Source organism: Eubalaena glacialis, chromosome 9 (assembly GCF_028564815.1).
Source record: "Eubalaena glacialis isolate mEubGla1 chromosome 9, mEubGla1.1.hap2.+ XY, whole genome shotgun sequence".
In the NCBI taxonomy this organism is placed as follows: domain Eukaryota; kingdom Metazoa; phylum Chordata; class Mammalia; order Artiodactyla; family Balaenidae; genus Eubalaena; species Eubalaena glacialis.
Window position 1 is genome coordinate 49,952,159 of NC_083724.1, and position 15,059 is coordinate 49,967,217.

At 39.1% G+C, this 15,059-nt stretch overlaps 1 protein-coding gene across 6 annotated transcripts in view; it reads left to right on the forward strand.

The window, feature by feature from the left end:
• The window catches only part of TRPM3 (transient receptor potential cation channel subfamily M member 3), a 505,408-nt gene that overhangs the window by 409,560 nt on the left and 80,789 nt on the right, over window positions 1–15,059 (forward strand). For 4 of the 6 annotated variants that reach the window (XM_061200350.1, XM_061200352.1, XM_061200346.1 and 1 more), the window contains 4 exons: window positions 6,121–6,171; window positions 13,392–13,427; window positions 13,586–13,726; window positions 14,886–14,915. In XM_061200350.1, coding sequence (XP_061056333.1) covers window positions 6,121–6,171; window positions 13,392–13,427; window positions 13,586–13,726; window positions 14,886–14,915 — 258 coding nt within the window. The remainder of the gene's footprint in view (window positions 1–6,120; window positions 6,172–13,391; window positions 13,428–13,585; window positions 13,727–14,885; window positions 14,916–15,059) is intronic. The other 2 variants (XM_061200347.1, XM_061200349.1) reach the window with 1 other exon arrangement.

Here is a 15,059-nt window from a genome sequence, read left to right on the forward strand (position 1 = left end):
GCACATTTTATTTTCTCTACTTTTTTTGTTTGTTTGTTTTACCTTCTCCTGCCCCCCACATGTCTGTGAGTCCCTGCCCTCCCCTCCAAATGCATGGATCATTTTCCACAAATGCTCCCTTACACCTGTGTAGACAACAAACACCAAGTCACCAAGAATCCACTTGTTTTAACTGCTCAGTTGTCAGCATCTAAGAAGCAGAAAGTTACATGATCACCAAAAGGTAATGTTCTCAGGTTCTTACACAAAAGCATATGGCTCTGGAAATTAGAACACACTTTATTCTGTAAGCCCAGAGGGTGTTTGAGGCAATCAGCAGAGGAGGATTGATTTAACTCCAAGCATCAAAGGAGGCCGATTAACTATCCTGCACCATCTTGTTATCCTCAGAGCTATGAAGTTCATTCATTCCACTATAATAGAATAAAATGTAAAAACCTCTTGTTTGGAGTTACCCAGAAAGATTTGTTTTGTTTTGTTTTATAATGATTTGTTAATTCATTCACTAGGGATACCAAGAAGTAATCAAAAGAAAACCTACTGTTTATGAAGTTGTTGAGAGTATCCAGTGAGTTAAGTACATCAGCTCTGAGCTGATACTCACTAAAATACAATGAAGTTTAAAGAGTAGATATTGTTTTCCCCATTTTACAGATGAGGAAACTGAGGCCAAGAAGAGAATTGGCTTATTCAAGATCACAAAATTTCTAAGTAAAGACAGAAGCCAGTACTGAACCAAAGCTTCTTTCTCAGAGACTGTTTTTCCCCTCATTTGTCACAGTGCCTCTTTGTCCCACCACCCACAGCACTAATGAGATGGAGCTTGTTGACCTGTCCCCAGCCAGTGATAGGTATTAGCTGGTGCCACCCTGGCTCTGTAACATTCCCACTGCTGGAAGTAGAAAACAAGTTAGCGGAATGACCCCACGTTTCTGTTTTCTCTGCAGATTTTTCTCAGTTCCACATACTAAGACTTTCAGTAATAATACGCCAGAATGGCAGAGTGGGAGACCCAGCCTCTATCCGTCCCCCCAGCAAAGATCAACAATTAGACAGCTATCCACAGACAAAGACAGCTCTAGGAGAGCTCAAGAGTTCAATTAAGAAACTTCAGCAAAACAGTGGAACAAAAAATATCTGAAAATAACCACACAAAAAGGAGAGGAAGAACAGCTTCATTGTGTCTGTATCACCCTGTCCCCTGAGGCCAGCACAGCTCTGTGCCAAGAGGAAGCTCCTCAGCTAGAAATAGTTCCCCTCACTGGAAAAGAGAGAGCCAGTGAGCCTTTCAGGGCACTGCACAAAGGACACACTTCGGTTTCACCCTGCCCAGAGACCTGCAAAGCTGAGACATACTGTGATCGCTAGGAACACAGTATCAGCCAGGCTGAAGGCTGAGTAACCATGGTTCCCAGAGGCCTGCTCTGCAGAGGACCCCGGCATTTTTCACCAGTGAAGAAACCAATAACCAGCACAGCTGCCACAGACCCCTGCAGATTTCACTGGCTTTTGCTCTACAGATATTTGCGTTCATAGACACCAGTCACCCAAGCCCCTCACCACTCCCTCTCGCCTCTCCCCTGCTGGTGCCTGGGGTCCACACCAGCAGCCAGCCCAGGCCTCTGTGGCTACACGATTGCAAGAACCCAGCCTAGACCCCCATGGCTGACCTCCACTGCTGTGCACACTCTGAAAGCTAGCACCTCTGGCTGTGCACCTGTACACTGCTGGCCTGACACACACCGCCACTGCTGTGGAAATGCAAGACCCTAGAACTGCAAGACCCTGCAGCTACATGAGTACACTCCATCAGCCAAGGCTGCATGTGGACCAATAGCAAGTAAGGAGATTGAATCAGGAATCAAAAACCTCCCAACAAAGAAAAGCCCAGGACCAGATGGCTTCACAGGTGAATTCTACCAAACATTTAAAGAATTAACTCCAATTCTTCAAAAAAAATTGAAGAGGAGGGAATGTTCCCAAACTTATTTTAGGAGGCCAGCATTACCATAATAGCAAAGCCAGATAAGGACACTGCAAGAAAAGAAAACTACAGGTCAATATTCCTGATGAATATAGATGCAAAAATTCTCAACAAAATACTAGCAAACCAAATTGAAGCACATTAAAAAGATGGTATACCATGATCAAGTGGGAGTCTTCCTAGATGCAAGGATGGTTCAACATATGCAAATTAATAAATGTGATACATCACATTAATAGAATGAAAGACAAAAATCATATGATCATCTCAGTGGATGCAGAAAATATATTTGACAAAATTCAACATCCTTTCACGGTAAAAACTCTCAACAAATTGAGTATAACAGTAACACACCTCAATGTAATAAAGGCCATATATGACAAACCCACAGCTAACATCATACTCAATGGTGAAAGATTGAAAGCTTTCCCTCTGAGATCAGGAACAAGAAAATTGTGCCCACTCTTACCACTCCTATTCAACATGGTACTGGAAGTCGTAGCCAGAGAAATTAGGCCAAATAAAAAGGAGGAAAAGAAATAAAAATTTTTTATCCAAATTGAAAAGGAAGAAAGAAAATTGTCTCTGTTTGCTGATAACAGCATCTTGTATACAGAAAATCCTAAAGACTCCACCAAAAAAACTATTAGAACTAATAAATTCAGTAAGTTTCAGTATACAGAGGCAACATACAAAAATCAATTGCATTTATGTATGCTAACAATGAACTATCTGAAAAAGAAATAAAGAAAACAATTCCATTTACAACAGCACCAAAAACAATAAAATACTTAGGAATAAACTTAACCAAAGAAGTGAAAGATCTTTGATCATATATCAAAAACTATGACATTGATAAAAGAAATTGAAGAAGGCACAAATAAATGGAAGGATATCTCATGTTCATGAATTGGAAGTGTTAATATTGTTAAAATGTTCATGCTACCCAAAACCATCTATAGATTCAATGCAATTCTGATGGCATTTTTCACAGAAATAGAAAAAAACATTCCTACAATTTGCATGGAACCACAAAAGACCCTGAATAGCCAAAGAAGTCATGAGAAAGAAGAACAAAGGTGGAGACATCACCCTTCTTGATTTCAAACTATATCACAAAGATACAGTAATCGAAATAGTATGGTATCAGCATAAAAACAGACACATAGACCAATGGAACAGAATCAAGAGCCCAGCAATAAACTCATGCATATACAGTTAACTAATATTAGACAAGGGAACAAAATACAGGAAACAATATGGAGGTTCCTCCAAAAAATTGGGGCCGAGGGTCAGGGGAAATGGGGAGATGTTGGCCAAAGGATACAAACTTTCAGTTATAAGATGAATATGTTTCAGGGATCTAAGGTACAGCATTGTGACTGTAGTTAACAGTACTATATTGTATACTTGCAAGTTACTATGAGATCAGAGCTTTAATGTTCTCACCATAACAACAACAAAATGATTATTAAGTGAGGTGAAGGATATGTTAACTAACCTTATTATGGTAGACATTTCACAATATATACGAGCATCAAATCATCACATTGTACACCTTAAACTTACACAATGTTACATGTCAATTTTATCTCAATAAAACTGGGGAAAAAATAGTAATGGGGTTTTCAGTAAAATAAATAAATGAAAACACAGAGTTGAATGACCTTCATATAAATTAGAGAATCAAGGGAGTAGAGTGATTTATTCCAATGATTGGAAAGAAGTAAGTAGGAAAGTTATAGATCAAGAAAGGCCAATAGATTTCATCACTCCAGTCAAGTCTAATCAACGTTCCCTAGAGTACTCTGTTGAAAAGGATTATGGAACAGTGAATGGCCTCAGTGATAAGAATAGCTAACATTTTCTAAGCACTATTTTAATAGTTTTATAAACATTTCATCATTTAATCCTCACAACAGCCCTACCAGATAAGTGGTAGTATTATCCTCATTTTATAGATAATAAGACTGAGTCACAGTTAAGCAGCTTGCCCATGGTCATAGCTGGTAAGCAGCAGGGTCAGGTTTGGAGCCAGGCATTCTGACTCCAGATTTGGCATGTTTAATCCCGACACAATACTGCATCCCTCAGTGGAAAAAGAGTTCTGATGAGTATGTCCGCCTGAAGGGGCCAGTGGTTGAGGCGGTACACAGGGATTGTCTTGAATACTTGAGTGTGTTCCAGCAGTGCTTAAGGATTTGCCATCACTGTTCAGGATCTTCCAATAGGGTCACCAGATTTAGCAAACAAAAATACAGAATTCCCAGTTAGGTTTGAATTTCAGATAAAGAGCAAATAATTTTTAGTATGTCTCAAATATTGCACAAGACATACTTATACTCAAAATTATTCATTGTTATTGGTCAAAATGTACAAAATTCCAAATTTATTTATAAAATAAATGTCATGAGGATGTAATATACAGCACAGTGACTATAGTTAATAATATTGTATTGCATATTTGAAAGTTGCTAAGAGAGTAGATCTTTAAGGTCCTTATAACAAGAAAAAAATCTAGGAACTATGTATGGTGACAGATATTAAATAGACTTATTGTAATGATCATTTTGCCATATATACAAATATCGAATCACTATGTTGTACACCTGGAACTAAAATATGTCAATATACCTCAATTTAAAAAAGATGAGGAAACATAAAAGCAAAAGAAGCTGTAAATCAAAAGACTAAGAGATATGGGCTTCCCTGGTGGCGCAGTGGTTGAGAATCTGCCTGCCAATGCAGGGGACACGGGTTCGAGCCCTAGTCTGGGAGGATCCCGCATGCCGCGGAGCAACTAGGCCCGTGAGCCACGATTACTGAGCTGGCGCGTCTGGAGCCTGTGCTCCGCAACAAGAGGCGGCGATGGTGAGAGGCCCGCGCACCGCGATGAAGAGTGGCCCCCGCTTGCCGCAACTGGAGAAAGACCTCGCACAGAAACGAAGACCCAACAAAGCCATAAATAAATAAATAAATAAGAGTTCCTTTAAAAAAAAAAAAAAAAAAGACTAAGAGATATAGTTACATTTAAAACTTTTAATTTGATACATAAAAAATACATGAATACTAAAAAATACAAAATAGGCCATCAGGGCTTCCCTGGTGGCGCAGTGGTTAAGAATCCGCCTGCCAATGCAGGGGACAGGGGTTCGATCCCTGGCCCGGGAAGATCCCACATGCCGCGGAGCAACTAAGCCCGTGCACACAACTACTGAGCCTGCGCTCTAGAACCCGCATGCCACAAGTACTGAAGCCGGTGCGCCTAGAGCCCGTGCTCTGCAACAAGAGAAGCCATGACAATGAGAAGCACGTGCACCGCAACAAAGAGTAGCCCCCGCTCGCTGAAACCAGAGAAAGCCTGCACACAGCAACAAAGACCCAACACAGCCAAAAATAAAAACAGATTAAAAAAAAAAAAAAAAAGGCCATCAATATGACAAAAAAAAAGTTCAACATTAAGAATTAATAAAATGAATGAAAATTAAAACAAAAAAAGAAGTTATTCATTGGCTGTCTGGAATTCAGATTTAACTAGGCATCCTGTGTTTCATCTGATATTCCTATTCCTGAAAGACAAGAGAATGGCAAACCACTTCACTTTATTCTTACCTTAAGCAAAGGTAAGGATCTTTTGCACAATGGCAGAGTCGAACAGTTGCGATGAAGACTGTATGGCCCACAAAGTCTAAGATATTAACCATCTGGCTATTTACAGAAAAAGTCTGCCAAACCCTGCTTTAGCCAGTTTCTCATTCATTATGGGTAATAAACAAGTTGCGATTGGCAGTGTGCCAAATTGTAGTTCTAATGCAGTAAACTGGCCCTTTTGTCTCCCCCTGCTGCACAACTAGCCTCTTAAATGATGTTTTGGCCCAGCTGTCAACAGAGTTGATGGCCTCCTTTGCAAAGTTTGAATCTAGAACCTCAAATGGTTTTTCTTGAGGAGCCACAATCCAAAAACCTGCCACTGTATTTGTTTAGAAAAGACAGGTACAACTGAGCAACTAGAACAAGGTTCATCTTAATGAACTTCCCCCTCCGCCAGCCAGAACCCTTCCTTCCAGATCCTTGTTGCCTTGCCAATGAGAGCCCCTGACTAGCAAAACCATTTGATTCTTCTTTATTGTTTTCAGAGACATGGGCCCTCAAACACATTGTACCACTTGGTCAGGGATGTCAAAAAGGTAAGAACCCTCTCGACTGCAGGTCGGAGGCCCTGTCTTGACTGCTTCCTGTGATTAGAAAGTGCCTGTTTTGCATGAGCTGCCAGAGTATTCCTGTCCCTGCCAGACCCCCTCATTTCAGGACACAGTGTGCGTGTATGTCTTTTAACTTTGACATCTCTGCTTATGATGCAGCTGCGGTTTTATCGCCAGTCTCCATGGTTTTAGATGCTTTCATTGGACATAATGCTTTCGGATAGTGGAACCCTAGGCTTTCCCCCCATGCCGTGTGGATTTATGCCATTACCTGTATTTTTCCATGTGCTCCTCACTATTTGGGGAACTCGTTTCCATGCTATCCAACTGACCATGAAAGGTATATTTATTTACTAGCTCCTGATACAGTGTATCACTGCCACGTCTAGCATGACACAGAGCATATAGTAAGTGTAGCTCAAAAAGTCTCAGAGAAACAGAGACCACAACATATATATACATTCCATTCTGCTAATACTTTATTTTCTCCAATATATTTTTTCACATCATCAAATTTGATGGGGGAAAAAGCCAGTTGGTTTGGATCTAGTAGATTTATGCCCAATTTAAAAATGAGGAGGTTGAAACACAAGGAGGTGAGAACTGTATTGAGTGGTTAGTAAGGAGCTAGAATTAGAACTCAAATCCTTTAATAATCATAATCATAAGTAATGGTACCTAGGATTTAGTGATGACAAGGTATGTGACACTAATCCTTCTATGTGTCTTAGCTCATTTCATCTTCACAACAAATATATGAAGTAGAGTTATTATTTTATTTTTTTTTACTATATAGTGTTATTCCCATTTATAGATGAGAAAAATGAGGCACAGGGAGGTTACGTTTAATCTTAACCAAGTGCTTGTTCTGCCCCATACAATCTCTTTCCGAGGTAGCTTCAGTTCTGAACCCTTGGCAGGGTTCCCAGAAAGTGATGTTTTAACACCAAAGGATAAAATAAATGGTGGCACTTCCCCTACCACATACACATGTACACACGCACACACATACACAGGTATACCCACCTACCAGTTGGTAGCAATTCTTTGCCAAAGTCCATAGGACATACTCGGAGAAAGCTACAAAGTGAGGTAAAAAGTAGAGTGCCATTCCTTCATCTCATAGGAAGTCATAGGCTAGAACTACCCTTTAGGTGTCCTGTAGCCACTTACTAATTTTTCCTTAGAAGGGCCAATCAAAGGCCCTGGGACTGATTATAATGTACCTATTAACCAGCTGGACCTTTGCTGATAATGAGTAAAGAGTACTAAAAATCCTCCTTCTGTAGGCCCTTGGGAACTTTACTCCCATCTCTGCACAACCTTACTGAAAAATTTCTCATCTGTGTGAGTGAGTGAAGCCTGTAGTTCTTTCAAAGCAAGGGAAATAGATGCTATGCCATCTGTATATTTTACCAAGATCACACCTTTCCACGGTCTGCCTCATTTCAAGCCATAAACATACCTGCCCTCAACAAACCCATTTCTCTTTTCCTCAAGTCTTCCTATTTTGTTTAATTTATCTTGGCATAAAATTGCCTGGAAACTAAACAGAAGTATCTGAGAAGATTAGATATACACACCCAGCATGTATTCTTTGCCAAGGTACTTGTTGCTCATGTTCAAAACTCAAAATGTTTTGAGTTTTTCTAAAATAATAAGTAAAATATCCCCCTCACCTTAATCTAGTCTGTGTCACTGAAGGAATTATGAGGCTTTCTGAAGAGACAGCTGTGTGCCTTTGTCCCTTAGTCCCAGCCACTGGGCAGGCCAAGCCTTCATATAAAGTCACTCATCTACCTCCATCACCAAGTTTCTCAATGTCTTGCCTGATTTTCAAAGAGATTTTTTCAGTTAGATTTTAATGAATATAAATGATTGAAATCCCTCCTAATAGGTTCTCTTCCTCGTAGGACTTTGCTTTGCATATCATTTTCTTTTTTCTGAAGTTCCATTAGCTGCCTCTTACATTTGCTTACATTTAGTGGAAGGCATGTAGAGTATTTTTAAGGTAGGGTTTTCTTTAACTTCTTAGCTAAAGGTATACCTCAAAAATAATATAGACTAACAAGAAAGGACAGGATGGTAAGAATTTGGGAGGACTATCAGTTAGGAGCAGTTTTATTTTTCTTTCAAGTGTGATCCAAATACCAGAGCAAGAATATAGTTATATAAGGATTCATTTACTTACTAATTTAGTAACGGGAAAAAAATAAGAAATCACTCAGGATAGTACTGAAATGGCTTAGGAAAAATTTATCCTTTTTCTTGAGAAAAGAGACTGCCAATATGGTTGGGAGAAACAAAAGCCTATGTTTAGTTTCTTCCCTTGGGAAGAAATAGGGGCAGGAAATGCAGACTCCATTTATTTCTATGATAAAGGTGAGTGTCTGACTATTGGAGAGCAAGAAAGAATAACAATGGTAGCCAAAGGAGCTGTGTCTATGTTTTATGGATGAAAGTAGCTAAAAATGAGGTTTTTTTGTTTGTGTTTTTTAAAGAAGTGAATGAGAGAGAAATTAATATTGGTAGACATCTTCCTCAGATGGTTCCAGATGACTTCCATCAATTTATGCCAATAAGATATACAAAATCTACAAAAACTAGGTTTAAAATGCTAAGAAAATCTTGGGCAGTTTAAACAGTTTTCAAAATTAAGGAACATAATAATTAGCATGTGCTTTGTGCTTTATGATTATAGGACTTTATGTACATATTAATTGATTTAATCTATGACAAAAATTAATCAGTAAGTGATAAGCCCTAGTATGAAATGAATGCTGTTCAAAAATTAGAAACACAGTTCGGGACGTTAAACGTAGTGTTTGATAATATGTCTGTAAAATAAAATGTAAATAACTCTTATGAACCCAGAGAATGCATTTAGGAATTATCAGACCATCGTTAAGTTAACCAGCATATCTCCAAGTCCAACTATCCTTTGAAACCAACAGAACTGAACGTGGAGAATTACTCCCAAGCTAGTTTCAAAATCTTAAATTATTTATATCAAGGGAGAAATCTAGGAGCAATGAGGTAGAGTTAGTATCAATCAGAAATTTAAAATATCACCCAACCCAGTTCCCTGAACCTTTCTCGTGCATAAATCCATTGGATGTACCAATGCTCTCATATTAAACCAGAGTGGCCTGAGTCTGTCCGCTTTTCCATGAAATCTAACTTGCCATTTTAGTAGCTAACTGTCTGCTCAATTTGTGCCTCTGTATGTTTTAAAGTAGTAGTTTTTCTTTCTTAAATTAAATGTACTAATACTTTAGATTGCCTCAATTATCCCTCCCCACCAAAGAAGGGTGATATTTGAGTATTATGTAAGAGTAGTGGTGAAATTATGATAACTTAAAATTCATTTATATGGGAATCAAGACCCAGAGCTTTGCCGAATTTTAAAGAAAAAGCATTTCGGACACACTTTGGGTAAAGAAAGGACATTTTCATAACTCCATCTGCTAAATTCATGCAAATTTGCAAAAGCATTCTTAATTTTTAAAAGATTGGTTGCCCAGTCTACTGCCATGCCAAACACTGAGGGAATGTCCTCTTTTCCCATGAATTTTCACCAGGTTGGTCTTTTCCCCACTCTCCCTTGGTAAATCTGACAACCAGCTATCATTTTATACCTTGCATACATCAGAAGGAAACAGTATTCTTTGAAGGCTTGTTATGAGTTTCAAAGAAAAAAAAAAAGTTTCCTAAACAGCTGAAATCTGATAGTGATATCATGAGCTGACATCTGAAAAACAGAGTGCATTTAGAAGAGCAGATCAAATAAGTGAATTTAAGTTATTCTTTTAATTAAAAGACATCCTTAGGCATGGCATGGATTAAAATTTAGCCTCAGAGTAGTATCTCATGGCATGAAAAAAAAGGAGACAATGTTTTCAAGTTGTAAAATTTACCTACCCATGGATCCAAGCCTCTCTATTTTACTCTGTGGATCGAATTATTTGAATCCTGTGGCTTGCTATGTGTTGTTAAGGCATGAAATGGGAAATAAGTGTTCAGACTTTACCAGTTACCAAAGTAATTACCAAAAAATGAGAGCAGGGAATAACAGAAACAGCAGGCAGAATGAATATTACTCCAGTATATTGACTTCCTGTTCGAAAAGGAGCCAAGCAAAGGAAGACTCCTCCAGAGGTTTTTGGACATTACCTGTGGAATATGAGGGGGCATTTTTCTCTGCTTTTTTTTAAAGGAGGTGGATGTTATGAGCACAAGCCCATCCCTGTCTAACCCTTTACCCTCCCTTTTCTCTAAGCCTCCATCTCTACTAACCAAATTCCAGCAGATTATTAGAAACTGCATCAACTCTGGAAGCTCTGGACAGGGGTCTTTGCCCAGGGACCTGGCAGCATAGAAATAAGAGCAGCCTTCCAGGTAGTGATCAAACAACTGGACCTTTAGAAACAGACAGGACCTTAGAAGTAACTATGTCCACATTGCCTGTTTTCAGAGCATGAATTGCAAGTACAGAGAGAGAACCCTCATTGCCTTGTGTTAGGTGACCATTGCCCCCCTTGTAGTCAAACAGAAATCAGGCCAGTTCCTTTCAGGCCGTCACTCAAAGCTCAGTAACCCAGAATGGTCACAGAATCTTTTCTCCTACTTCAGACCAGATCATACAAAAATCACTCCAAAATAATCAAGCTTTATATAAGAAATTTCTAGGAAAAGAAGATTCCAGCACCTTCTTTGGTAGTATGTAAGCCTATCAGCCCTTTATGAATTTGCATAAAATTTTGCAAAACAATGTTGCCAATGTTTGCAGAACATTTGCAAAAAGTGTTGCCCCTCTAAAATTTTTGTTTATTTTGAATTTTACTATTATCACTTTCCTGACAACCCACTCTTACAGAGACCTCAAAAGCATAAATATTGCCATTCAGTATTGGTCTTCAGGCAATATTGGTTCTTGTTCTTAGAATTCAAACTGATGTTCACACATAGGTTTCTCAAAAGGAAATATACAGGTGTTAGGCTCACTATTACCCACGTTTTAAATTTGGAAAATTGTTACAAGACTAAAAATAGGCACAAATTCATAGACCCACTATGATTGTTGTTCAGTAGCATCACAATAAACCTTTTGGGGATTTTTCTGAAACCTGGTACTTGAGCATTACAGGCCATAAAGGGCATGGAGTTCAGCCCCTTTTACGGGGAAGAAGACTGAGGCCTTGAGGGAAAGTGGATGATTTGTGAAGGATGGAAAGAGTCCAGAGCAACTGACTCGCAGCCAGTGCTCTTTCCCCTGCCAGCTTCACAGTGCCAAGGAAAATAGCACAGATGGGGTGAGCCTCCTCTGGAGGTCATCCGTGTAGGAGCAAAATGCACAGGAGATGAGGCTGACCCAGATGTGCCCAGAGAAGCTCTGGGGCTCTTCTACTCTTGAAATAATAGCCTCGCCTAACCGTCCGGTAAGAGCCAGACAATACAGAAAGTGCAGTCTTGTTAACCTGCCCAAAATAATGGAGAAGAAGTGTTGCACAGGTAATATTTTTAGATTCAGTTTAATGTTTATGGAAAGGACAATACATAAAAAGTTACTACCTTAAAATAAATCTCTAAGTTCCCTTTTAAAGAAGTCAGACAATTGGTCTTTCTTGATAACCTGAGGATAGCTGGGGCTTTCCCACCCAGGAGTGACTCATAAACTGTAACTAGTTAGTTGTTACTGAGAACATAATACTGAAGAACCCCAAACTGAGACTTGATCCCAAATACATTGATTAATTTCAGTGTTTTACTTATTCACATTTTTGACCAAAAAAAAAAAAAAAATCTTGAATGCCTATCATACACCAGGCATTGGGAATACAAAGATAAATAAAACAATTAAAAATATGAAGTTATAGGTTTGATGGCAGGATACAGTGGGCCACCTGTAATCCTGAATCCCTTTCAAGTGATTGCTGTTGACCATAGGAAAGCTGATAAGGATAACTGAAAACCTACCTTCAGTTAATAAAACTACATAAGCTAATTTCCTAGTGATAATGATTATCTTCATACACTATGAATTTCCCAATTCTGCTGTGTAATCCCACCTGAACTTTATTTAGTAGACCTCAGAATCACCTGGACAGCTCACAAAGTGCATAGAGTCTTATACTTGAAGCAGGATAGGGTCCAGACCTTTGCATTGTCACCAAGTTCCTCAGATGGTTCAGATGCCACAAAGTTGGAAAACCACCACTATTATGAGCCACTTCTGTGAAGTGGCAGGAATCTCACATAGCATCCTGGATGGATCCTCCATTAAAGACAAACCCCAAAGTGGACAGAGCCCTCAGGCCCCTCCAAAAGGTATCTAAGAATGCAGTGTGCCAGGCTTCCAACACGGTGTGGTACCCCTGCCATTCATGGTATAGAGCACACTTCTGCATCAGGGAACTAAACCAGACAGTGAGACTTGATCAGTTGTACCCTTTGGAACTCACTGTGAGCTCAGAATTTCCCACAAACAGAACTAATTCTTCCTTGACCTAACAAAACAAGGATTTTCCTCAGACCCTATAGAGCTCCCTTTTGAAGTAGAAACCAGTAATGAGCAGATAATAATAAAAACTCTTGTTTTTGCATCTATATGTACAACAATAAACTTATACCATAGCTCTAGGTCCTTAAGAAGCACTATTCTCTGAAAGAAAATATGAAAAACCTCTTTAATTCTGAGAAAATAAACATTCCGTTGATAAAACTTCTCTTATTTCACCCCTCTTTCTCTTTAAACACAGGGGATGTTCATAAAGGGCTTTGTCATGACATCCATCCTGATCTCCTTTTATTAAAAAGGTGCCAATTTTTAAAAAAAGTTTAATAGAAGTTTTGTATAAAGGATATTTGAGCTCTCAACATATTTCACCTGATGCAGTCCCTGGTAATCACAATCATCTTCTGGAAGGAGTCTTCATTTAGTGAGTGTGAAGAAATAAATGATCAGCAAGAGGACAGTAACAGGCCTGGGTCAGAGGCAGAGCAGCGAGGGGGTGCAGGGGGAGTATCTGGGGAACATAGTTCCTAGTGGCTGGGAGTGGTAGAATTTGCCATGTCTAGCCTTGTGTTTCTTTCTGCTACACTGGTGTTTTTTTCTCCCCAGCTGAAGACTTGAATAAATATTTTGATTTTCTGTTATTGCCGACGATTACTGCATCTTCTTATTTAACTTATGTCTTCTTTCCAAGCGAGAATATCCAGGTTTCGGTTGGATCTATTTTAAGGTGAATTGATTAACCAGAATAATAATACATTCATATGTTTCTTTTTTAATTATTATTATTATTTTACTCTAAAATAGTTACAAAACACATGGAATAGAATCCCTAGTAAACCACGCTGTCTTTTGGATGTGTCTGTTTGTTCCGTTCTTCCCTGATAGGGGAACCTGCCCCCAGACTACAGAATCAGCCTGATAGACATCGGCCTGGTGATCGAGTACCTGATGGGAGGGGCTTATCGCTGCAACTACACGCGCAAGCGCTTCCGGACGCTCTACCACAATCTCTTTGGACCCAAGAGGGTGAGGCTGGCAGCAAATTCCATTTCCTGGACTCCGGGGAGGACTAGTGTGCAGTAGATTTGGAGTGTGGCTACTTTGTCATCTCCAAGGGGGAGATCAGATGACAAGGCAGTTGCCCTGCCTCTTCTTCCCTCTGCCATCAAATCTGTTTAAAAGAGAAGAAAGAAAAAAAGGAGTATACTGGGTGTTACACTTCTTTCTTTTCCTCACTAGATCCAATTCAAACCAGAAACTGGCATTGAAAGTGAACCTTTTTTAGCTTTTCTACATGCTATGAATTGAGATGACATGCTCAACTTCTAAATAAGTCATTTTGTATATTAAAAAAGTAATTTTTCTCATTTAAAAAAAGTGAACCTTAATGGTCAGAGAATAGTAATTATATTCAAATAATCTTATTATCTACCTCATCAGTTTTCAAGGTTTTTGGTCTTGGGATCTATTTATACCTTTAAAAATTATTGAGGACCCCCCCAAAGCTTTTTATCTATATGAGTTCCATCTTGTTCTATAATTTGCTGAGTTGCCTTCTCTTCTGTCTTGGTCTGTGCCTGTTTTGCACATCCCCAGCATCACCAGTGGTGCTACTGTGTGTGCTTACACTTTCCATGCCATTGAGTGCCTTTTGCCGTCAGCACATGCCCCTCTGGTCCCACTCACCCTTGCTCTACTGGACAGCAGCAAAGAGAGATAGCCAGCATGAAGCATCTCAACATATAGTATTTCTGAATAATATCCCAAGTCTCCAGATAATAGAGGTCTTTCAGAGGTTTGGGAAACATCTCATGGTTTGACTGAATGTCTCATTGTTCACTCAAGTGCTTGATGTCATGGAGAGGTTGGCCTAGCGGGATGGTTTTAGGATGATGGAAGAAATCTTGGTCCACAAAAGAGATTATAAACCTGCAGGCTCTACCCTTGGGCAATCTCATTATGCCTCTCCAGTTTCCTAATTTTCTGTAATTCACCAAAATCACTAAATCCCTAATTCTTTTAGAATTTCTATAAAGAGTTTCCCCTGTGGTGTTTTATTTAGTGAAATGAATAAATGCTGTATGGTACAATAGATTTGTTCCATTACCTGTTTAAGATACATTAGGATTCTTTTCTTACCTCTATAAAGAAAGATCTAACTTTGTGCATAACATTTTTTTAACAGCCCAAAGCCTTGAAACTGCTGGGAATGGAGGTAAGTGTTTGCTCAAATTATTAGTGTCAATTGTTTATTCTCTTTATTAAACATTTCAAAATATATATATAAGTTCATTCCAGTGGTAGGGCTTAGTACATGATTCTAAAATAAGGAGGTGAAATATTTTCCAGTGTCGAGGGG